This window comes from Corylus avellana, chromosome ca11 (assembly GCF_901000735.1).
Source record: "Corylus avellana chromosome ca11, CavTom2PMs-1.0".
NCBI classification, from domain to species: domain Eukaryota; kingdom Viridiplantae; phylum Streptophyta; class Magnoliopsida; order Fagales; family Betulaceae; genus Corylus; species Corylus avellana.
The window spans coordinates 19,445,552-19,470,867 of NC_081551.1; the positions used below are offsets into that span (position 1 = coordinate 19,445,552).

Consider the following 25,316-nt stretch of genomic DNA (forward strand, 5'->3'; position numbering starts at 1 on the left):
ACGAATATTCGGGTGGAGCAAAACGACAATGCAACCACTGGGATATGAACTGAGGCCCTTTCAGCGGGTGACACCCGTCCCTCTGCGCGTATTTCCGGTAGCAGAGAAGCCAAGCCCGGCGTACACCTACGGTCCTACACCAGTGACAAACATCGTGTACCAGTACACGCACGTGGTAGCTCTCTGTCTTTCGTTCTCCGTAATAAGTAGGAAGCCTCGCCCGCCCCTCGCTCGCTCTATCTCATCTCATAAACCACCGCAACACCTGGCGCGCGCTAGCGGACAAAGTCAATTTCTGCTCCGATACGCATCTGGAGTTTTCTTTTTTTCTTCTCTCCGAGACTCCGAGTTGGTCACACACGAGGACTCAGACTCAGACTCGGACTCGGAGCGAGACTCGCCGAGGCTCACTGGCTCACGCGTAAGCATCGTGGTCGCTCATTTCCAGATCCATTCTTAATTAGTGGATGATCGGTACGTTTTGAAGTTTGTTTTTCGTCTAGATTTTATTCCCTAGCGTTGAGCTTCTTTGATTTTTAGTCCGGAGGTGTTTCGTTTTGTTCTGATCTTTTGTATTTGCTTGAAATCTGCAATGATTGGACAACTTAATTTTGTTTGGACGTGAATAATTTTTATGGTTTCTGTTATATATATATAACTGTTTCTGTTTAGAGGTGTTTATTTAGCTTTGAATTTGTTTGTTTGCTGAGAAGAACGAGGAGAATAAATATGTTTAATATTCTTAACTTTTCATTTTTCTTGTACCGGGATGTGCACAGTTAAGTGGATGTTATGTTTTCCTGCGTGTGGATCGTAGACATAATTTCTAGATGTATAAATTTCCTAGATTTTTTCTGGAGTCAATCAGAGAGTTAGAGTGTTCTTCACAATATTAGTGAATCAATGAAGTTCATGGACGGCATGCTTACCAACTGTTCTGTCTTACTGGATATTGTTTAGTTTACTGATTGATGCCGGAAGTTTTGCTCAATTTTTTTTTAGTAATTTCAGTTATGGGATCAAGATCCTCTATATTTCTTAGAATAACTCTACTGAGGAGGAGCCTTCAAATCTTAACTTCTATTTTGAAATCAAATGGTTTAGATTTTTTTTTTTTTTTTTTTTTTTTGATGAATAATTAGAAGTATATTGAAAAAAGGACAAAGCCTTTGTACACGAAGAGTATACAAGAGAGCCGAGGCCCTAGCTGCTACTACAGTCTAGAAAAAATGGTTTAGATTTTTTGCCACCTTTGCATTTATGAGTAAGCGAGACAATGAGTGAAGAAAATTTTAATATCTTCTGAAGGTGGTAAATGTTGAGGTGGCAACAAACCTTTTAATTTAAAAACAGTAGTTAAGATTTTAAGAACTCCGTATCAGAGTTACCTTAAGAAATCTAGAGGATTCTAATCCTGATGTAGTCCAAATTTGTGATCAAAGCTGATTCAGGCTTTTGACCTTACGGTGATTGGAAATCTAAAACATCTTCCAACCACTGAGCCGACCAATCAGCTTGGAAGTGGGTCGGAATTTCAGGAAGCTCAGGGATTTGAACACCCCTATTCTTTCCTTAGCCTATATTTTCCGAGCAGTTGAGTGGAGCACTATTGTATGTTTGCTAAGAAAGCATAGGTAGAGAAGTGGACACTTTTTGGCTCGTGATAGGTTTGGTTTCAATAGGCTTATGTTTCATTAAAATGAGAAATGATCATAATTGATGTTTAGTGTTATGGAAATAAAATTTTGATTTGATTGCAGTGGATGCAACATAATAGTGTTGCTGTAAAATTATTCAAATTAGGAAATCCAAGGAAAGTGCTGGTTGAAGTCTGGCATGTGGGGGCGTCAATACTCAATGTACAAGCGCTTGCCACCAAGAGATTATGCAAATATAGTTGACATGGAAGAAAACTCAGGTAACTCGCTCTGTTTACCATTTAAAGCTCTGTTTGGTGAAGAATCATTTGAGTTCTAATTATACAATATACTACCTATGGATATGCTCAAATTTGGTTGTGGAGTTCATATACTGAACACTGATGCATACAGCTTGGATCTTGTGCTGTGAAGAATGGCTTCTTTCCAACAGAATGAGTTTTGTGTCATTGTATTTAACATACTTGCAGCAAATTGTACCCTGTGGGTAAAAGGCTGATTTTCCTTTATCATCAGATGAATTTTTTGTTCACCTCTTTTGCTCTCCTTTTGAATCATCAGTTGAGTATATTGAATTGATAATGTAAGATGAAAGTGCGGATTGAAAAGGCAATATAGGAGTCCTTTGAGGAGATATTAGTCCTGTTTTTGGAAACTAGGAGCTCATTGAGTATATGGTCTAGTTTGGTGATACACTTCAAATTTTGTGAACATTACGAAGCATAATGGTCATTGGGCTTACATCTTGTATGTCTTGTAGCTCTTCTACAGAACAACATGTCTCCAGAAACTTCAAACCCTTCATGGAGGCTTTCTTTGCCGCATGTATTAGTCGCAACCATAACCTCATTCTTATTTGGCTACCACATAGGGTTGGTGCTCTCTCTTGAACTCGGTTTCTTCTTTATTTCTTGGTGTTCTTTTGAGTATTAAGCATGTAAACAAAATTGCTCACTTTTGCATTTTTATTTTTTATACTTGTTTTATACAGAGTAGTTAACGAACCACTTGAAAGCATTTCTGAAGATCTTGGTTTCAGCGGGAATACCTTGGCAGAAGGTGACTTTGAGTTAATTTTTTGCCTTTTCTCTAATCTGATGTCTGATTTCTGCTTCTAGCTCTCTAATCTAATAGGTTTTGTAATTCATTATAAATGAAGGCCTGGTTGTGAGCACATGTCTGGGTGGTGCCTTTCTTGGATCCCTACTCAGTGGTTGGGTTGCTGATGGGGTTGGGCGACGTAGAACTTTTCAGTTGTGTGCTTTGCCTATGATTATTGGTGCTTCTATGAGGTATGCCGACGGTGTAAAGAAATTGGTAGTAGAAATTTTTATCCTTGTACCTGAGTGCTAACTAAAGCTTTGTGTTTCAATCTTGGTTTTTGTCTCTCGTGTATTACATATTCTCATTCATTTAGTTCATTTTAGTTCATTATAGCTATCTCCAATTCCTGGTATTTCCTGGTGTATTAGTATACAGTTGTTTTTGATAGGTAAAGGGGCTAAAAGGTTTGACACTCCTGCAGTATAGCTAAAATATGCATATTTTTCTGTCACTTATATGAAGGATCATTGCAGATGGATTTTGAAGATCTAACTAAATTGATAGTTCCATCCGCAACAATAAAATTTTAATTTGTTCCTTCAGTTGTGGCAAACTTCTGTTTGGAGGATAATAGCCTTCTAGTCCATATTTTCACTTGTTCAAAGTTTTGAAAAATTAATGTATTATAGATTCTTTCCTGGTAGCCTCTTTTGCATTGCATATGTTTTTGTACTTACAGTTATTTGAAGTGTATGCATTGGCTACCAGTAATAAATAATTATGTGCATTTTCAGCGCAATAACCAACAATCTTGCGGGTATGCTTTTGGGGCGGTTATTTGTTGGGATCGGATTGGGCCTGGGCCCCCCTGTTGCTTCTCTCTATGTCACAGAGGTTTGCTCCTTTTCTGTCTTATTGATTCTAGTTATATATGTTTTTTCTTTTCTTTTCTGATTGTTGATGTAAGGCCTTGCTTCTTTCTTATCTGATATTGTCCCATCTGTGCAAGCAGGTTTCTCCTGCCTTTGTGAGGGGTACCTACGGCAGCTTTATTCAAATTGCAACATGTCTTGGACTTATGGGGGCCCTGTTTATTGGAATCCCTGCCAAAGAAATTGCCGGCTGGTAAAATATGCATATTAGATTTTTCATCATCTGCATTTCATGTTTGACAGTTTGATGTACTTCTTAATTATATGTGCTCAGGTGGCGTATCTGTTTTTGGGTATCTACAATTCCAGCTGCAATACTTGTTGTTGCCATGATGTTTTGTGCAGAAAGTCCCCATTGGCTATATAAGGTTTGTTTTCATTTGTTTTCCATGTCCATAGATGATCATTATTATTATTTTTAAAAGTTTGTACTGTAATTGCTTTATGTTACTTACTTCTTGTGCACTCAGGCTGCGCCCTTTACTTTTAATGATATTTCGATTACTTTTCTGTTATATATATATATATATATATATATATATATATATTTAAAAAAATTGCTTTCTGTTACAAAGAATGAATGAATTCCTTAAAATTCCTATTAAAAGTATTTTGCAAGATGAGCCGGAATGCTTCAAGATATCAAGCTCTAATCTGCCACACCTTTTTTTAACAAATTATTTTCTAGTTGATATATACTTCCTCCCTCTAGTGATCTGCTTGTGCACTCTTTATACGAATTTGGATATCATCTCTATGAACTCTCTCTCTCTCTCTCTCTCTCGATTGCACACAGACATGCACACAATGGTGCAGTGTTCAGCTTTCTGTATTGGTTCCCAAAGTTATTGCAGTACTTTCTCTCCTTTCCATTTTGGGCTTCTTTTTTTTTTTTTGGGGTGGTTTGGAAACTGTTCCTTTTCTTCCATGCAAGTTTGGACAAGTATCTCTCCTTGCCATAATATGGTATAAAATTTCAATCAAATTTATACGCTTGTAAGTACGTAAGCTGAAGAGTAACAGTTACAGTTTCTCATTGGTGTGATACAGAGAGGAAGAACAGAGGAAGCTGAAGCTGAATTCGAGAAGCTCCTAGGAGGATCACATGTCAAATTTGCAATGGCAGAATTATCCAAGTCAGACAGGGGAGATGACAATGATACTGTGAGGCTCTCGGAGTTGCTTTATGGTCGCCATTTTAGAGGTAGATATGATACTTTTCTGGTATACTTTATCTCCTTTTCTCCAGTTGCCACAGCAGCTATTGTTCTTCTGTCTTATATCCTTTTTGGGCTTTCCAAAAGTGCTTTGTTATTCACGCATTCCTTTTGCAGTTGTTTTTATTGGGTCAACCCTATTTGCTTTACAACAGCTATCTGGTATAAACGCTGTATTTTATTTCTCTTCAACTGTTTTTAAAAGTGCGGGAGTGCCGTCAAACCTTGCCAATGTCTTCATAGGAATTGCAAATTTAACAGGTATAGCTTCAGTTCATGGTAGCCCGCTTATGTATCTAGGATTATGCATTCGGACTTGTGACAGCACAATTTTTATGTTCTCCAGGATCTCTTATTGCGATGGCTTTGATGGATAAACTAGGAAGAAAGATGCTCCTTCTGTGGAGCTTTTTTGGCATGGTAAATTGCACTTGCAAATCACTTTCCTCTTTTTATGTAAAATTTAGTATTGTGATTATAATATTAAATCTGTGCATCATGTACTTGGGAAGCTGGAAAAGAAAAAGAGAAGTAAAATATATCTCTACTGACACAAAGACTAGAGATTGCCATCAAACTTGGATAGGAAATTTTACTTGCTTAAGAATGCATTTGGACTTGATGAATACTTGGAAGAAGGAGCTCCTTGATATTGGTTTTCATGTTTATGGAGAAAGAAGAGTGATGTTATATTGAGTAGTGTGATCATCCAGGATAGTGGCTATGTTAATATTCTGATATTATGCTTTAATAGTAACTTACCAACACCATGCACAGCTCAGCCAACATATCCAAAATCACTTCTCCTTGTTTTTTGTTTCTAACGCTATATGAAGTGAATGATCTCAGAGCCAGTCTTGACATTTTGCATTATATCTGCCCAGGCAATATCTATGGCCCTCCAAGTTACCGCAGCAAGCTCTTATATACCAAAAATTGGAGCTTTGTACCTATCTGTTGGTGGCATGCTGCTGTGAGTAATCTTTTAACGCTTACAACTTGAAGATGAATTTGTGGTTGATGCTTATTTATAAATCTATTAAATGTAAAATGTGGTTCATATCGCTGTGCTTGGGTACTTTTATACTTGTACTTGTAGACGTGCTGTTCAGTAATTGTTGTGTTATTGGTTCTTGCCTAGCTAGCCGGAACGAGAATCTCCTAAGGCTGTCACATGTTAAGTGAAAAAATAAAAAAATAAAAAAAATAAAAAATTGAAACGGCTGTAACATGATGGTGGTTGTCATTTTGTTACCTTAATTTGTCTCTAGTCAATAACGAGATGATACATGGCCGAAAAGGTTCTAAGAAAATCATGGCAGCTATGGTTAGGAACCTTGCTAGTCAGCAGGAATGTAGTTGGACTCCAACCTTTAGTGACCCAGCTGGCAATGTAAGCTGCCCCGTGATAAATGATTTGGATGTCTTCAGAAATGATGAGTGAACAAATGAAAATTTCTACTAGTATTTAACTAGCCATCCCTGATTGTCTGGGAGCCATCTAGAGATAAGTGTACATGACAGTCGTTTGGAATGCTAGCAAGCCATGTAAGGGGTGCGAAGAATACTTCCTAGAGTGACAGTGTTGGAGGACTGAAATTTTGAATTTCTTTGTGCAGGTTTGTGTTTACGTTTGCTACGGGAGCTGGTCCAGTTCCAGGTCTCCTTCTGCCTGAAATATTCCCCAGCCGAATTAGAGCAAAAGCTATGGCAGTCTGTATGTCAGTTCATTGGGTAATTTTCTTCTTCTCCATTTGTTTTTCATTAGGTTTTATATCTGCTCTTGCTTGCTTTTGGATCCAGTGGCAGAATAGTTCAGAAAAAAAATGGAGTTCCATCATTTCCTGGTTTCATTTGCTTCACTCATTGGTTCTCTCGATTGGTATTCGCTCAGGTGATCAATTTCTTTGTGGGGTTGCTGTTCTTGGGTTTGCTGGAGAAACTTGGGCCGCAGCTCTTGTACTCGATGTTTTCAACCTTTTGTGTAATGGCCGTGGTGTTTGTGAAAAGAAATGTGGTGGAAACCAAAGGGAAATCGCTTCAAGAAATTGAGATAGCACTTCTTCCGCAAGACTAGACATTTCATATTTTCTGTTGCAGCAAATACCTTAATATGACAGCCAGCCCTTACCAGGCTGCTGGCATTGCCAAATGCTCTGCCACGAAGTAGTGTATAGTTATAGAGATGTAAGTTTGGCAATGGATACGTTGCCGCCAGATTTTGGTGATCATCACACGCGCTCCGTGGACTTATTTTACTGGTGGATATATATATCCATCAGGATTCATGTGTTTGCACTTAGACATGCATGATGCTATGGGAACTTTGACGTCCCAATGTCTCAGGCTGAATTCTATGTAAAAATAATGTCTCCCGATATATATATGATATGATAAAATTGGGGTTTATTTCATTGCGTGATTTTCGAATGTACTAATAGTGGTTTATTTGGATAAATTAGATGTGGCTGTTTAGACATACGGAAGTTCCTGCCCGATGGTTGCAGGGTGACCGGTTGATCAATCTACATCATATCTACCTTCCTACCTCCATTAACAATGCCATATCAACAAGACGAGATAAAAGAAAAATAAAAAATGTTGTGTATAGCATTATTATAATTATATATATAAAAAAAAAACACCACATGCCGCCTCCTTATTTAAGTAGCATATAATTTAAAATGCGTTCCATTCACTACTCATTGCACAAATTTCTTGAACAACATAGTACTACTTCAATCCTTATGTTCTACTTCACAAAAAAGAAAAGAAATACTACTTACCACAAAAAAGTATTACTTTCATAAATCATACAGTCGAACATGTTCTTTTAACTCTTAAGTGAAATATAGAAAAATCATTTTGTGATAGGTGCTAAAAAAATAAAAAATAAAAAAAGCAAAAAAAAAAACTTAGTTTTTCTACTGGTGAGATTTAATTTCAAGTTTTCCATGAGAAAAAGTAAAATTAAATTTGAATCGTTGAAAAATTTACCGCCCATGATGTAGTCTTTTTTACAATTTGTTGCATGTAATATATATATATATATATATATATATATATATATGGTGTAACCTCATTAAAATTTTTAAATAACATGGCAACATATTCACTCTGACAATATATGTATACTATTACATCTATATAAAATTTAATTTGGATCATTAAATGATCCTTCAAAACTAAATTAAATTATGTTTCTCAAATATCTGATCAAACAAAATAGCTCCATATAATTTAATTAAGCAGAGCAGCTTACTGCCCCTCGAGCTCAAGGGAACTGTATGGAAAAACCAGTACTAGTGCTGGTAACATTCACAGGGCCAAAGTCCTCAAAATCAGAATCTGATCCCATTTCATCGTGGTCGTACCACCCTCTCGGAGAATCCTCATCTTGCCCACTTCTCATCAAAGGAACCCGTAACTCAGATATTGGAGCTGGAAGAGGTTCTTCACTGAAATAATTGTCTTGGAGCAGCTCCATTGCTGTAGCTCTGCTAGCTGGGTCATAACAGGCTAGTTTTTTCACCAGGGAGATCTCATCAGGGGAGCGGTTGGGCAGGCACGCTTCCAAACCAACTGGATTTTCTACCTTACTGAATGAAATTGTTCTATAATCAGGAAGTTTAGCACATCCTGGCCAGACTTCCTCAGTTAAGTTTCCAAGCACACTAAAAATTCTGCTGAGTTGATCAATGTCAGCGGTTCCGGGAAAAAGGGGCTCCAGAGTAAAAAGCTCGGCGAATATGCAGCCCAATGACCAGAGGTCGATCTCTAAACCATAGTTTGTGGATCCGTAGAGAAGTTCGGGAGCCCTGAACCAACGAGTTCCGACGCAGGATGTGAGAGCACCTTGTCTATCATCACCACCCTCTTCAGCTTCGTAGGAGTAAGAACTCTTGAAAGGATCATCCTCCATGTCGCTTGTCGAGCATGTTGCAAGACAAGATACATCTCCATCGTGAAAATTCATTTCCTTGTCGGTTTCATCAATGGAGCTTTTAGCCTTCACCTCATCTAACTGTCTGAAATATTCTTCTTTACTTATGGTGTCCTGCTCTTGAATTTCATTCATTTCTTGGCCTAAATTGTGTGCTTCAGGAGAAACTTCAGCATGCTGAAAGGTACTCTCCTGATTTACAGTGTTTTGTTCATATTGTTGTGGATCGTAGTAACCTATATATCCGGGCTCCAGAAGTATCCTCGCCTAATACCACAGTCAATCAAAAGCATATCAAACCTTGAAAAAATAGCAAGAACAACAGTTTCTTTCAGAAGATTTATATACTTGCAGGAAGCACCAAAAACATCCAAATGTTAAAATGTATTGTTCTTTTCGAAATTTTTTTTTTTAAAAAAGTATGAATCCTCAAATTAGCAGCTGATGGATAAGTAATATGCTCAACAAATTCAGCTAACCACCAAATAATCACCAAGTAAATGAGCATGAAACATCAACATTATCCCCTATGTCTATATTAACTTGTGTATATCTAGTTAGTCTTCATAATTATTTTGTTTAAAACACGATACATGAACAGCCGGTTACAAATGCAGCAATGTAGTTTGGGTTTAATCCACAAAAATAAGGGAGATGTATTGTCATTACCAACAGTCTATGATTACTATCAATGGCTATCCTTTTTCAGTTCTCAGCCATTGCTTGTAGAGACTAATTCTCATACACCATAATGCACAAAAGCCGTTCTTGAAACGCAATGAAGCAATAATGCAGAGCTTTCTTATGTTAGCAGTAAATTAAACACATGAAGACAAAATTCATATTCCTAACATCATCTACCGAAGGATCAAATACTCCAAAGTACTCACTACAGTAAAATTAAAGCTCGACACAAACCCATGATCCCTAATGGTGAAAAAATTCAAATTTCTGATCAACAGCAGCCCGAACCCATCAACCAACAATAACAAAATTTCTTTCTCTTATTCCCTTTCCTATGCTTTCTTTTCTATTCTTTTCTCCCCAACCAAACAAACCTCAAAAGGCACAAAGCTATGAAATTAGACTAAGAATTCAAGCTTCTGATCAAAACCATCAACCAAAAAGAACAAATCTTCTATTTTCCCACTAACCCAACAAACCCCAAAACAAAACAACAACAAAAAAAAAAGCGCAGAATTTTGTCCACCTTAATCACATTACCTGCCCAAAATCTGCGAGCTTGAGCACCCCATCATCCGAAACCAACAGATTACTGGGCTTCAAGTCCCGATGCACGATCATATTCCTGTGACACACATCGACTCCACAGAGAATCTGCACCATCCACCTCTTCACCTCGCCGACCCCAATCGGACGGCCCTCTTTCTTCGCCTCCCTGATCACCGCCGCCAAGTCCGTCCTCATGTACTCCAGCACCAGCACCGCGTCCTCGTCCCCGTCCTCGCTCCAAAAGTACTCGTGCATGACGACGACGTTCGGCGAATTGCGCAAGACCTGGAGGGCCTCAATCTCTCGGAACGCCGACTGGTAGTCATGGACCTCCTTGAGCGCCACCACGACCTCGTCGGATCGCCGTCGCGCTCTGTACACGTCGGAGTACGCGCCGGCTCCCACGCGCTCCAATATCTCGTACTTCGCGACGATCTCGGGTCGGGTGTGGATGCTCCAGCTCTTTGTTGGGTGGGGCTCCATAATTGCAGAACACTAGTCTAAACCCTGGTTTGGATGAGCTTAGCGCCTTGGGGTCTAAAGGACGGGTTGGATAGGTTGCTTTATTTATATTAGAATTTTGCTTTATTATTATTATTATTATTAATTTTTTTTTTCTCACATCTGTTTACTTGACTTATTTTACAGTTTTAGAGTGAGATTTTTATGAAAATTTAGGGTGACTCTCTGAATTTATTTATATAGTAATTGAATTATAGTAAATAAAAATCTTTAAACAGGATTTGAGGATGGTATTCTCTTCACTATTATTAGTGTTTCACTCTACATTTTTTTACTGAACTCTCGGTGAAATGCTATTTTGATTTATGGTTGGCCCAATTTATTTATAGTAAAATGAGATGGGTGATCATTAGATGAAGCAATCTTTTTATGAATTCTCGATCTCCAATTTGTATGCTTATTTACCGACATAACATTATGAATTTATGACCGTTGCGGGCGTTAGACAAAGTTATTTGTTTTTTTTTTTTTTTTAATGAGCGAGATAAACATAAAATTCAAAGAAAATAAAACTGAAATCCTCACAAACATTCCAACACAGCTAAAACGGGAAATGGGTTTAAAATGATCCGTTCTATAGTTCTTTGACTAAAAGGCTAAGGAGAGAGCCGTCTAGACGACGGTTTGTAAAGACCAACGAGACGATAATGAAGATCACTTTTCTGGCGTTTTTGTCGCATCCATGTCCTAATGCAATGAAGCTACTTAACAGGTTGAATTTGGATGCCAGAAATCAGCCTGTGGATTGAGTCAGCTGCCATCTGAGTGTCTCCAAAATCATCAATATGTGAGAGACCGAGAGGACCACTGCATTAACACAGGCCTCGTCCTGGAGATAGAAAAGAGACAGAACAAAGGGGGAACTTGTTTTCTTGCCATTATGATCCATCCAATCCTCTGAGTTCTCATTGTCTGTTGTTTGTCTTTGTGTCTCTTTTCTTGTCTTTGCATTCATTCTCTTGGGATTGTGGCTTCACAGCAATTTATCCCAATCTCCTATGGAGAGTTATAAATATGAGAAATATGCTTCATTTCTCTTCACTAGATGATCATACGTGATAGTCAAATTGAATGAGGTAATAAGGAATGATAAATTAAATTATTTAATTAATATTTTATCACAATTCTTTAAAATTACAAAATGTTCAAACAATAATCAGGCTTCAACATTAGCAAAGCAAAATCATAGTATTTTATTTTCTGAGCCATTGTATTTTGGTATTAGTATACAGCACAAATGGCTTGCCATATATTCAGAACATGATCCAACACATTAATGCAAACAACGAATTCAATAATACCCTCCAAAACCAAGAAGGAAAGAAAGGAATTTGACTAAAGAATTCTAACATCAAGCCATGAACATAACAAGAATACAAAAAATAGTAATCTTCCAGCAATAATATATGGGTGCAACGCTTTCCCTTGTTGCTAAATTGGAAGGAGTTGCCGGAGACACCGTCTGATCCAACACTGTTATGGCCAGCTTTTGTTCTCCAGCTTTACAATGCCCGTCAATACCACAAATGTACCATTTTTCTCCCGGAGTTGTTAACGTGATTATATCGTATCCACTGGTCAACGACTTGATGCCCGCCGACGCCACACATTGTTGGAAGTCAGTGCCATTAACTTCATTGACAGTGTGGGCTCCGGGTATGTACTTAAACACTGCACCAAGAAATTGATATCTTCCATTAATATGTAAATCTATTTTTGTGCAAGAATCTGGAAAATGCTTTTGTATAGAGGTAATTTAATTACCTAGTTGATCACCGACATGGAATTCCTTTCCCCGAGTCCAACCTTTGTAATCATAGTTCGTATCCCAACCTGTCTCATCACCAACCAGGAACTCTGTGGCCAAAATTGAAGGAACAAGAATTGCAGCAGTGGTGAGGATGGAGAAGAATTGGGCAGAGGCCATTATTACAATGACAACTTCAGAAGCTTTCTTTTTATCAGAATGATTCTGTTTTGGTGGTTGTCTTATGGACTTACTTGCCTCGGTGAGTTCAATGTTGTGCCATTTTTATAAATTAAAAATCTTAACATATTGGCCGTCTATAGACGGCTTTTGCCTGATTGGATAAATGAATATAATTGTTTTATTTTGCCTAAGCATGCCCAATGGAAATTAGAAATATAGCCCCTCAAATTCCAAGAAATTAGAAATGAGCTCAAAAGTTCCAGTCAAACTTTGTGGATGGAACTTCTTTTGATGCGGAATTCAAGGGACTTTGGGGAAATATTTACAATTTGAGAAAATGGGGTGGCATGCATTGAAGTAAGCCATAATTGTTGAAGCTGTCAACGACAATATAATGACAAAGGTCCAAGGTACACCTTCTCATAAATATTGTCGTATCCAATGCCAATCTTGCCTTGTGTTCACCACCTATATATATATATATATCTCACAACCTATTGCCATGTGAATCCAATAAAGATTATTAGCATGGATCCTAAAAAGCAGTTTACAGATTCATCAGAATCCAATATTCATTCTCTATAAACCACATTATCTTGGCAAACCAAGAAATAAAACTTTTTTCTTTTTCAATCTTTCAAAGTCTAGAGAGTTTATTTCAGCTAAAGAGTGGCTATCAATTTCATAATATTAATACATGCCAAGCAGCACTCAAACAACAACCAGACTAAGCATAATTTACCCAGTAACAGTACATGAGAGGAGAATGAACAATTCCCTTCACTTCTTTCCTGGCAAATTTGACAAATGAAGCTAAACATTCATTAGTTCTTCAGACTATATGTTACAGCAGCTAAAGTACACATATATTAGCCAATTTAGACATCTACACGGCTGTCAGGAACCAGCACCAAAAAGCATTTTCAAAACAACAATCAACGTCAAAAGTGCGATTACTTTCCACTGCAGCTTGCTTCAACATGCCCTTAAGCAGCACAGCCTCCACAGACAATTGTCCTGCAGTTGAAGAAATATTTATCCTTAATAAAAAGTCATATCTAACAGACAATTTCTTATGTCCCAAGCAAAGCCTTCAATAGCTATGATATATCAAGAACAAAATCATTACATCCTACTGATGAGTGAGCTAAACAATTTTGATCTGTGAATCCATGACTCATTGAGACCATACACCATATTCCTTCATGTACCTTTAACTTGTACATGATCCTAAGTAACACATCACATGATCTTGCTCCTTAAATAAGTATATGACCCTCATGATTAGTTAATGGCCGAGATTTCTCTGTATTCTCTTTAATGATTCAAGTTTGACAAAAAAGTTTCCCTAGTTTGACCCAAAAAACTATGTATGGAAGTCCAACCTATTATAAGGAATTATAAACTGATTTTTTTCATGAGAATATTACTTAGTTGAGATTTGGGATAGTGCCATATAATATTTCACTGGTTCCCCATTAGGAAATATACCAGCAATAGCAAATAAGAGACGATGGAAAATAGATACAAATTCTCTCCTCTCTGGATTTCAGCTCACTTATTCTTCTTAGGCATTCATTTACATAGCCATAGACTTAGCTCTCTCACAAGGAGTTTAATCCCATCTGCTTGCAAGACGTTGATAGACAAACCATTTGAGTGGGTCCTTTTAACCATGATGGGCAGCCATTTGAGGATTCATCAGTACATAGAAGTAGCTGACAGTAGTCATCAATTAAGACACCTTTAGGTAAAAAATTTAGTGTCATAGCTACTAAACAACTAAAGAAGCAACCCATCAGCAGATACCAACGTGCGACCTCTCTCTTCTAATGTGAGACAGAAAATACTCTCGAGCAACACAAAACACCAAAGGGGGAAAAACTGTACTTACGCAATTCCACAGCCAGACCTTCTACGCTTTTTCTTCCTTGCCATCTCCTTCCTCCTTGGAGGTTGAAGAACAACCTTGATTGCAGTGTCAAATACAGCTTTGACATTCTAAACAATTAGACAGAAGTCATTTTCTACTAGGAATATTAATCAAAGTATTCCACAAGATGACTGTTTAGAGAGCAACAGAATCGAATTGAAAAATCTACCTGTTGAGTCTTAGAGCTGCATTCTATATAAGCTGCTGCACCAATTTGTTTCCTCAGTTCCTCTCCCTGTTTCATATATTCTGAATGAGCTAATCTCACACAAGATAAATCAAATGTTTCCGAGTATAAAATTATTGAAGAAAATAAACAATGCTTACCTGAGCAGATGTTATGACATTAGATCCCATATGCTCAGCAAAATACCTACTATCCTCACGAATATCTGAGATATATAAAAATAATTAACTTAAATGTTATCAACTACATTTCTGTACAATGACACAAAAGTAAGCACAATCTGCATATCTATGGAGTTGTTGCCTACCTAACTTTGTTCCAACAAGAACAATTGGAACATTGGGTGCAAATCGGCGAAGTTCAGGCATCCACTGAGAAAAAACACCAAATGGATAACTTTAGTCACTGGTATACTAAACTCCGGCACATTAAGAAACAAAATCAAACTCAAAGAGCACAAGTATCTATGTCAATGAAGTTAAAAAAAAAAAAAAAAAAAACTCTATTGGCTTTAATTTAAAAAGGAAAATGACCCATCTTTTTCAAACATGATCTGAAATAGCAAAAACAAAAGAAATGGAAAAAGAGAAAAAAGTAAAGCAGGATAAAGTAAGAAAGGGATACGCATTAAAATCAGTACCTTCTTAAGAACATTTTCATAGCTTGCCCTACTGATTAATGAGAAAGCTAAGACAAATATATCTGCACCTCTGTAACTCAGTGGCCTTAACCTGCTATAATCTTCCTGACCTTCAAAACAGGGGGGAAACCAGTATCAAGAATAAATCACTAACCATAATCTTAACGTCAAACTCAAAAGTGAGCAATGGACCACAGTAGCATGATAGATCCTCATTACCAAACAAAGTTAACCAAAAAAAAAAAAAAGAAGCTAATCACCGAAGAAGTTTGTCTATGGGGAAACCTAATACCTGCAGTATCCCAGAGTCCCAAGTTGACAATGCTCCCATCCACAGCCACATTGGCGCTGAAATTGTCAAACACTGTGGGTATATAATCCTGTCGAAAAGTAACAGACAAATTGAGAGAGACGGGGAGAGAGATCTCCACTTGCTCAAATAATAAGCACACCCGATTTCAAACCAAAATTAATTTTTGCCCGACAAAAACATGAAGAAAAGAGGTGGCTTTTCATCATACATGTTGAGAACTGTTATCGGCAAGAGCACCAGCAGAAATATCATGAAATGTCCATAAATAAAACAAAAACAAGAAAAAGATGGGTTTTTGTCAGATGGGTCATGAAAGACTTACAGTGGGGAACTTGTTGCTGGTGTAACAAATGAGCATACAGGTCTTCCCAACAGCTCCATCTCCGACAGTAACACATTTAATGAACTTTGAAGCACTCATCCTCTCAAACCCACAACTTGTACAGTAGCTCTTGAGCTACAGCGCTAGAATATATGCTAGAATCTTTAAAGTTCAAAAAGTAAAAACAAGAAGCTTCAAAGAAAAGGTTCAACAAAACGAGACGAAGAAGATGGAAGAGAACAGTGTCTGAAGAGTGACATGATATAGAGGACCCTCTTCTAGTTTCAAGAAAAGAACTAAAAAATTAAATAAATATGAGAGAGAGAAAGAGAGAGAGAGCTGGAATTGTTTGTAGTCAAAGGGTCTGGATGTACTTTTCATCCCTCTCAATAAATTTCAAATCCAAACCGAAAGATTTTTTGAAATGCAGAGGATATGGGCCCCTGTCTCAAACGGCCACCTATGGCCCTGCTTGCTGGGTTCCAACCATGCAAACACATAATTTACTGCCAAAGGTTGCTAAGCTATATGTCATAAACTTCCCTATATGTCTTGATTAAAGGACAAACTTGTGTTACAATTATTCTTAAAGTGTTACAAATTCCTCTTTTATTATGTCTTGGGCAAATTTATTATTAAAAATGTGAAACTTATAGGTGGTGTTATAAATCTAATGATAAATTTATATATTTCTTATACGGAGATGAACAAAACAAAAAATATAAACCAAACATTCTTCTTAGAAAAAATTTGTTTTTCAACACTAAACTTGATTTACAACAATTCACAGGTTAAATCACTAGTAATTTTAGACCGTCAAAATTTATTTGAACAGTTAAATCTTATACAAATTCTCTCACAAAGTTAGATTTGACAGTAAATTATTGAAAATACAAATCAAAACATGCATGAATCTTCTTGTTTGTTGTTGTATTGGTATCATTTTCTTGGTTATAGGCTTATAGCATGTGTGCATATCCCCTGCTTTTTGACCCCTTTCACTAGCCCATTTGAGAACCCCAATGTTGGGATGTCAAGCACCGGAAGCAGAAACAAACAAACAATACAATTATTAGGTTAAACTATATTTTATTTCCTCCAAATTTAGGGTTTATTGTCAAAATTTTAGAAGTTTCTAGGTGGGTTTTTGGTAAGAGAGGTCGTTCTTTAATGCCTGCAGAATTTGAAAACCAGAAATGCCACCGTTAGATATTAAATGGACCAAAATATCCTTCACTCTTGTCCCTATTCATTCACATGCAGGATTTTGAAACAGAAAATTTTCTTTAAGCCCCATGTGTCTGCATCCCCAACCTCTGTTTCCATTTGGCACGCATCTCATTGAAGCTATGATAGAGTATTTTCACCAAGGATTTTTATTTTAACTACTCAAAATGTAACTTTTTTTTTTTTTTTTTGTGTGTGTTTTCATTTTAGTTTACTACACACTCCAACATAACACTCATTTTAACTATTTACTCTAATTAAATATTATTTTATTGTATAATTTTATTATTTTTTATCATTTCCTTGTTTTTCCCATAAAAAGAAAAGAAAACTTAAAAAAATTGAAAGAAAGAGAAATTATAATAAAGTATTACTTACAAGTTGCTACAATAAACTTGAAAGTTTACTGTAACAATTATAGAAAAAACTTTTATTTTACAAGGATTACTGGAACAAAGAAATAAGGCATGATAGCTAAATTGAGCTAAAAAACTAGTTTATACTTTTTGCTGGAGATGCTCACAATTAAATACGTGACATTTTGGTACCAAAAAAAAATTAATGGTTTTGAAATTATTTTTAAAACAATTAGTTAAAACTTCTTCTTTTTTTTTTTTTTTTTTTTTTTTTTTTTTTATTTATCTTCTCTTAACAAAAATATTAACAACACAAAAACAATTTTCATGTTTAATCACATTAAAATACTTTTTCAAACTAAGGATAAAAAACATATCCGAAAACACATTAAGAAAGAGCCTTAATAGTGGGTTCGAGTAATTCTAGAAGTCTCTCTTGTGTCTCTTTGAAGTCCCTTCAAGAATGATGTGGCTATTAAAATCAACATTTGATCAAAATTCAATAATAATCAATCGCAAATCCAATGGTAATTTTAATAGTCACATCATTCTTAGAGAAACTCTAGAAGGACATAAGGGGAGCTGTAGCATTAGCCTTAAAAATACATTTTGTGTGATTGATAATTAAAAAAAACAAAAAAAAAAACACACAAGATGGTGCGAAGGTTTGCTTCATTTGTTATGTGTTTTGCAAGATTTGTTTGCTTCATTTGTTATATGATTAAAAAAGAGTACGAGGAGAGCGATTAATTGTGACTACTCTACGCGAGCGTAATCATGGTAGTACCTACTCATTGAAAATTGTTTAAAAAAGGCCTAACCAGGATGTCACCACTCACCAGGACTCAAAATGGCTAATACTAATTAGAATTGAGTGAAACTCATTTTGGGTTTTGAACTCGCTCCTTAGTGCATGTTTAACCACATGAAAATTGCCTTGAGACCACTGAACCACCGCCTACTAATAATAAATCATTTGATAAATGAAAATGAATTCAAGGAAATTATTTGGATTATGTAGTTTTGGAAATCTTTTGGAGCAAAAGCTCTCAAAAAGGCCTAGAACTAGCTGTCTTACTAATCCAAGATGATAGCAAACTTTTTGACAAAAACCAATGGATTGCGATATCTTTATTAAGCCTAATTTATGTCTCAAGTTCAATTAACAGACAAAACAGATACAGTTGCCACATTCGATGATCATTGGCATGTTCCCAAGTGCTTGTGGGCTGTAAAGCTGAAGGGCATCGTTTCAACAAATGTAGCTTTAAACACTTTCATGGCAAATCGAGCCAAAAGTGTTGTATCAGATCCCAGAGTAATATTTTTCATATTTTGCTTCCCAATGAACAACTTGGGTCCAAATTCAGCTACTCACATTTTGGATGAACCTGGCAAGATTCAAAAATTCCATATTATTCTCTAATTTTTAGTTAAGTTGATCAAAATGGTCCAAAATCATCATTTGGAGTTGTTTCCTAATGACATGCTAACATATAGGAGTGGGTATCGGTTCGGTTGGTGTTGGTAGGGGCTTTTTTGCCTACCGATTCGTAAAAGCCAGTTAAATTGATTAATTAACCGATTTTATACTGACAATAAATAGTTTCGATTTTTTTAGTTAATTGGTTAGTCAGTTAATTATCGGTTATAAGTTTTTATGTTAAGATTTATCAACTTTTTCATGACTACAAAATTAATAAAGAATATGTTTTATAAATAAAAAGAAAAGGTAAATTCATGGAACACGATTAAGTTGGTTAACCGACAAAAAAATAATAAATAAAAAAATTATACTGAACAAAATTGATGTCAAAACAGTATTTTTATTCTGCCTACCGACCGCCATAAGTCGGTTGTCGGTTTGGTGGTGGTCAGTAAACGGTTGGTAAGCAGTAAACGGTTAATCTGCCCATCCCTAATAATAGATAACCCTAAAAAAGAAATTCATGTATAGCCTGTTTAGACTCCTTTTGCTCGGACATGTATCTAGGTAGTCTAGATCCTACGTACTTGAATTGTCTGAATACCTATTTAAACAAGTGGGGTGCGGACAAACTCTCACATGAAGTTGTCCTATTGGATAGATTCTCGTCCATGAAAAAGAAAAAGAAACCAAATTATTAAAGACATAAAATCTAGGAATAAGAAATCTAGGAATAAGCGATATTAACCAATGAGTAACTATCCACTCTTACATTAATCATGGATAAAAGAAAGAAAAATAAATAGTAAATTGACATTTGTGTGATATACGTAGCATTTCTCTTTGACCAATTTGAAAGCCATATTTGAGGTTTGTTTTGGAATAAGATACTTCCGGCCGTATCTTAATTAATACTCGGTTAATGTCCGACCACCCTCCATCATAAATTTAGACATTAGTTGAATTCTCCGCAGATAATCCAAAAATTAATTGACAAACTAATACATAATTATAACTATGATTAGAAAGAAACATGTGCTAAGTACAAATGCTGTCGTAAGATGGGCCAAAATATATAATAGTATCTTTAAGAATATAGCATGAATCGGCCAACTAATGGATCAATTTGATTATAGATTAGTGTGGATTGATTATATATTACTGTATTGCCTTTCAAAAAGCTTATACGGCAAAATGTCATTTTATCTAATTGTGTCCCTTCAAAAAAAAAAAAAAAAAAAAAGGAAAGAGTGCAGGAGCAGGAAGAATTGATACGACATATTTTAGCATTTAATAGGACGACAAAATGTTTGTTGTAGTACACCAGTATTGTCGTCCTACTATCTTCAGGTAATAAATATCAATGTTAAGCCTCTTCCAAGCAATATCCTAAAACGTCGTCACTTGGATCTGATGCCCAGATTTCACACACAAAAGAGTACAGCTGCTTTGCAGCTTGTGTGTCCAAAGTGGGAACATTTTCTTGCTTTCAGCTCGACAGTTGCAAAAATGATATTAAATCAGTCCGATTTACCTGATTTGTAAATTAACTCTACAAGATATCAATATCAATTAAAAGGTTTTTGAGGTATGCCAAAAAAATATTTTAGTCTTTATTATCAAATTCTATTAAGTGACTTAACAAATTATAATAAAGTGAAACGTTGGAGCCAATAAAATTGTGATACTTGTCATATTTAAGTTAATGTCACATTAATAAAATCTGTTAAATAAGTTGACGGAATTTGATTGTATGGACTAAATTATTTTTTTGGTATAACTAAAGAACATTTGAGTTCATTTTAATACCACATGGAACTACTTGTAAATCGGCTAAACCATGATGACTAATTTTGCATTTTTTTTCCATTACATAATAAACACTTTCCCCTAAAGGAGCAAGTGAAATGGAAATGCTACATTTCACTCTTTAAATTTTTTTTTTTTTTATTGAATCTAAATGATATGACAGTACATTTACTATCCAGTAACATATTCATCATTAAACTTTGGGAAATGCTAGAATGCAATATATTTCCCACAATTGGCCCACATGATTCATATGTGGCAATGAGCACATGGCCCATTTGCATGAGTGTGTTATTTATTTATTTTTTTAAAAATTAAAATTAAAATCAAAATAGAAAAAAAAAAAAGTAATAAAACATTTTAAAAATACAAGGGGTATAGGGGTTGCTTCGGCCCTTGGGGGCGGTTCGGCCACCCTCAAGGACTAAATTTAAAAACAATTATTATTATTATTATTTTGCCACTCCTAAGGGCCATGGGGTGACTTCGGCCACCCCCAACCAACCATTAGGGGCCACTCTTATGGCCCTTGGGGGTGGTTCGACCACCCCCAACCGGCCATTGGGAGTGGCTATAGCCCTTAGGGTGGTTCGGTCACTCCTAAGGGCCAAACCTTAAAAAAAAAAAAAAGGTGGCCAAATGCTAAAGTGGTTGCCAGCCACCCCTTTTAAAATGTTTTTATTATTTTTTTTCTATTTTGATTTTGATTTTAATTTTTTTTTAAAATAAATAATAAACTAATGCAAATAGGCCATGTGCTCATTGCCCTCATAGGAATCTTATGGGCCAATTGTGGAAAATATATTGCATTCTAGCATTTCCCTTAAATTTTATCCCTGAAACATGAAATGAATCATCTCTATCTCACCCATCCACCTATCCTTTCTTGTGAGTGATTTACAAACCCTTTTGATCCTCCATGCTTACTCCAGGACTTTTGCTCTGGTACACTGGAGCCTATGCGTTTCATTCATGGTGGTTCAACTTGAAATACAAACAGTCATCACCTAACAGCTAAAATCTAGGCAGCATATTTGCTATATATGCACATTATATAGATAATACTATTTAATAGATTATTATATAACTATCATACAACTAAAATGATGTGACATTCTTGAATTTTTTTTTTTTAAAACTAATAATGATCTAAAAAATAATTTTAACTGTCACATTATCAAGTTATATGATAATCGTATAACACTCAAATAAATAGAATTAGCCTTAATATATATGATTAGCATACCCCATGGTGCTACTAGCATATTATATTAGCATCATCATAGTTCCACAATTTACACAGCCAAAAGAATAAGCAACAAACAGCATCTTTAATTCCATATCCATCCCGTAGCATAAATATAATCCACTGCCATGAGTAAAATATGATGCAAGCATAATGATCCAGAATCCAAAACATCTTTATTTTCACATCCATCACATTCTGCTTTTAACGACTGAAGACAACCCAGCAGAGAGCAGGAAGGAGGTGAGGGACAAAAGAGAGGAAGGAAGGATATGCGTCTGAGTGTAAATTTAAAGTGCCTTGATAATATCCTCAGCACTGGAGACAGTGAATTCACCCCCAGATTCAACATTTGCAACCTTCACTTTGAGGTCGTCTACCAAGAGAGCAAATCTCCTTGAACGAGTCCCCAGTCCTTTCTCTCCAAGGTCAAGCTCAAGACCAAGAGCATGGGTGTATTTCGCTGCCCCATCAGCAAGGAACTTCACATGCTTGTTCTCAGGGTAAGTCTTGGCCCATGCCTTCATCACAAACGAGTCATTCACTGCAAATGACAGTCAAAACTGTATTTTTAAACATCCAACTCGCAGCAATTATCCTAAGATCAATCTCAGACAAATTCACATCAAATTGCTTGCATAAGAGTTGCAATATGGTCCCAATCAATCTAAAAAAAAATAGGGAAAGTATTACCATGACAGTTTTGTTTGACATAAAAGAACTGAAAACAAGACAAAGCACAAGAGATGGTTGTGCCTGAAATAGTATCGAATGTAAGTGCGTATGTCCACCCGGGAGAAATGGTGTTAAAAGCTTTTGAAACAAAATCTTAAACCAGCAGATGGACAGGCCAAACTAATACATAAACCCATAATCAAGCCAACATAGAACCCTTATGGAACTTCTTTCTTTAACACATGGTAAGCATTTACTTGATTAAAGCATTCTATTGACCTGAGAAAATCAATATAACACTAAAATAAATTATGTATATTCAGTTGCATTCAAAAAACCTCCACATATAAAATTTTAGAACACTAACATATACCAGGACCCAGTCAACCAAATTACAGAGGAACTTCATATCTAATAAGCCTAAGACTAACAAATCCAGGAAGAATATTCTTCTTACTCTGCTTGAATAATTACCTCGACCAACTTCAAACTTTGGTTACACAAATGAAACTGGTCCGTTATGTTCAACATAAAATTGGAAGCTATGACATTGGGGGCGTCACCACGGCGTAGATATGAACAACAAATGGTATCATAGGTTCTATATGGGGCAACTACCGCCTGTCTAGCTACCAAAACTTGTTCAGTTATTTAGATCAAAACACCAACCGATATTCATAGTGCAAATTAAACAACTAGACGCAAATACATTATAAGCATGAATTGCAAAATACAAAATTCAGAAGAGATTATATGAACAATACCACTAATCAACAAAATTTCGTCAACTCCCTTTGACTTTAGCTCCTCTGCTTTCTCAACGAACCCTGGCACATGCTTCAAGCTGGGCCACACACACAAAAAAGAAAAGAAAAGAAAAGAAAAGTTATATTAATCATGCAGTCTGTAATTCATGTATCAGTGATCGTCAGATTAAATTCATATGGTGGTGATATCTCTGAATTATTAGAATAATGGTTAAAATTATGAGAAAATAATAAATATCACCCTTAAACTTTGACATAGGTGTCAATTTAATCCATGTACTTTCAATTTGAATAATTTACCCCCTGCAGATTAAATCTGCAACAAATTAAACCTCTGTTTGAACGTTACATATATGATATTTAGGGGCTAAATTGTTCAAATTGAAAATGCAAGGATATGTTGAATTGCAAGGGTGATATTTGTTATTTTTCCTAACCTTTTACCATTTTCTTTTTCAGATTTTGGGTACAAATACAATGAATGGAGAGCGTTTAAAATAATAATTAGATAATCAAATTCACTAATCTCCATCTTTCGACTGCTTATTTATCATAAATAAATCCAAACCATATGTTTATTCAGAATTAGTCACACCTTTTAATCTAAAACTTAACGAGGACAAACTAGAAAATAGAGTGCAAAATATAAAGAGACAACCTCGGAAACTCTGCTCATCTGTTTTCTCCGACGGAAAAGAACCCTAAGAAAACGCCGGAAATGACAATAGAATTGAAATTCTGAGACCAAAATGTAATTTTTTTGGACCGGCATAGAAATCTAATAATAAATTTATTTTCAATATCCAACAATCGATATGTAAACTGGGAACAAGCGGTGAAGAGTGGAAATGGTTACCTGCAAGTGGGGGTGAAGGCACCGGGGACGCCGAAGAGGATGACTTTTTTACCGGCGGCGAGGGAGTGTACGGACACAGATTGGAGCTTGTCTTCCTCGTCGAAGTAGGAGAGCGTACCGTCCGGTAACACGTCGCCGACAGCAATCGGGGCCATTGTTGTTGATCAGCGGTGGTAATGTTGACGAGGAGAGTTTGTGATCCGACGGTGAGTAGTGAGTGGTGAAGGAATAGAGAGAGTACTAGTGGCCGTATATAAAGCGATTGGTTGGTTTGGTTTATTAGCTGGATTTGATGAAAGTTTGGAGTCCGCTAAGCCACGTTGGCCCTGTTTGCCAATGGCCCTGGGCTGGCATTGTACTAGGGCCGGCTTCAATCCAAAAAAAAAAAGAAAATTTCACCTCAAAATTAATTCCAATATTTTTACTTTTTATACCACATCAATTATTATTTTTTTTATTATTATTTAAATAAAAAAATCACTACACAACAAATTTTTTACATTTTTCCATATAAAATATATTTTTTCACTTTTCTCCACAAAACCTTTTCACTAAAACCAATCAAACACATATTCCTAAAAAATGTGCTACAGTACCAGTCTTGAAACAGTGCCAGCCCCAGCCCTTTCGCAAACACTGCCGTTGTGAATGTGAGGAATAGGATCCCCTCCGGTCCATAATAGACCGGACAATATCCAGCTCATAGCTGAGATTTTTTTTGAAAAATTTTACATTCACAAATAAGGCACTTATCCCACTAAAAAAAAATTTTAAAAAAATAATATTTTAGATTAAAACATAAATAAACAAATTAATAAAAAAATAAGGGGTGGTTGGACCACCTCATGGCACTTGGGGGTGGTCCGGCCACCTCCTAAACCAAAACTAAAATATATATATCGTTTGGCCCTTGGGGTGGGCCACCCCCAAGGGTCCTAGGGTGGCCCAAGCCACCTCAGACCGGGTAGCTTTCTATTTGGAATTGCGTTTGAGAAATATAATTTGTAAGTCAAAAAATACTTTTTGGCAAAAGTTTCATTTTTAAGCTTTTGTCAAAAGTGCGTTTTGGCCATTTTCAGG

At 36.1% G+C, this 25,316-nt stretch overlaps 5 protein-coding genes across 5 annotated transcripts; 1 reads left to right on the forward strand and 4 right to left on the reverse strand.

The window, feature by feature from the left end:
- The first annotated feature begins 195 nt into the window (after window positions 1-195).
- On the forward strand, window positions 196-7,265 carry LOC132165497 (probable plastidic glucose transporter 2). The gene is made up of 14 exons (XM_059576093.1): window positions 196-474; window positions 1,804-1,918; window positions 2,419-2,530; window positions 2,650-2,717; window positions 2,818-2,950; window positions 3,497-3,596; window positions 3,715-3,827; window positions 3,909-4,002; window positions 4,685-4,838; window positions 4,969-5,112; window positions 5,198-5,271; window positions 5,736-5,824; window positions 6,471-6,585; window positions 6,746-7,265. The coding sequence occupies exons 2-14, from the start codon at window positions 1,837-1,839 to the stop codon at window positions 6,926-6,928; spliced, it is 1,461 nt and encodes a 486-aa protein (XP_059432076.1). The 5' UTR covers window positions 196-474; window positions 1,804-1,836; the 3' UTR covers window positions 6,929-7,265.
- Window positions 7,266-7,977: 712 nt separating this feature from the next.
- Window positions 7,978-10,559, reverse strand: LOC132165550 (cyclin-dependent kinase F-1). The gene is made up of 2 exons (XM_059576170.1): window positions 10,019-10,559; window positions 7,978-9,061 (listed from the first exon to the last, which is right to left on the reverse strand). The coding sequence occupies exons 1-2, from the start codon at window positions 10,508-10,510 to the stop codon at window positions 8,126-8,128; spliced, it is 1,428 nt and encodes a 475-aa protein (XP_059432153.1). The 5' UTR covers window positions 10,511-10,559; the 3' UTR covers window positions 7,978-8,125.
- A 723-nt stretch (window positions 10,560-11,282) lies between these two features.
- Window positions 11,283-12,476, reverse strand: LOC132165197 (blue copper protein-like). The gene is made up of 3 exons (XM_059575685.1): window positions 12,314-12,476; window positions 11,967-12,220; window positions 11,283-11,378 (listed from the first exon to the last, which is right to left on the reverse strand). Exons 1-3 carry the CDS (start codon window positions 12,474-12,476, stop codon window positions 11,283-11,285), a joined length of 513 nt encoding a protein of 170 aa, XP_059431668.1.
- A 673-nt stretch (window positions 12,477-13,149) lies between these two features.
- Window positions 13,150-16,181, reverse strand: LOC132165457 (rac-like GTP-binding protein ARAC7). Its single transcript, XM_059576036.1, has 8 exons — window positions 15,875-16,181; window positions 15,532-15,619; window positions 15,240-15,349; window positions 14,907-14,970; window positions 14,740-14,804; window positions 14,582-14,647; window positions 14,374-14,480; window positions 13,150-13,496 (listed from the first exon to the last, which is right to left on the reverse strand). The coding sequence occupies exons 1-8, from the start codon at window positions 15,971-15,973 to the stop codon at window positions 13,466-13,468; spliced, it is 630 nt and encodes a 209-aa protein (XP_059432019.1). The 5' UTR covers window positions 15,974-16,181; the 3' UTR covers window positions 13,150-13,465.
- A 5,823-nt stretch (window positions 16,182-22,004) lies between these two features.
- On the reverse strand, window positions 22,005-24,471 carry LOC132166443 (peroxiredoxin-2). The gene is made up of 3 exons (XM_059577259.1): window positions 24,237-24,471; window positions 23,378-23,457; window positions 22,005-22,482 (listed from the first exon to the last, which is right to left on the reverse strand). The coding sequence occupies exons 1-3, from the start codon at window positions 24,389-24,391 to the stop codon at window positions 22,229-22,231; spliced, it is 489 nt and encodes a 162-aa protein (XP_059433242.1). The 5' UTR covers window positions 24,392-24,471; the 3' UTR covers window positions 22,005-22,228.
- Between the last annotated feature and the right edge of the window lie 845 nt (window positions 24,472-25,316).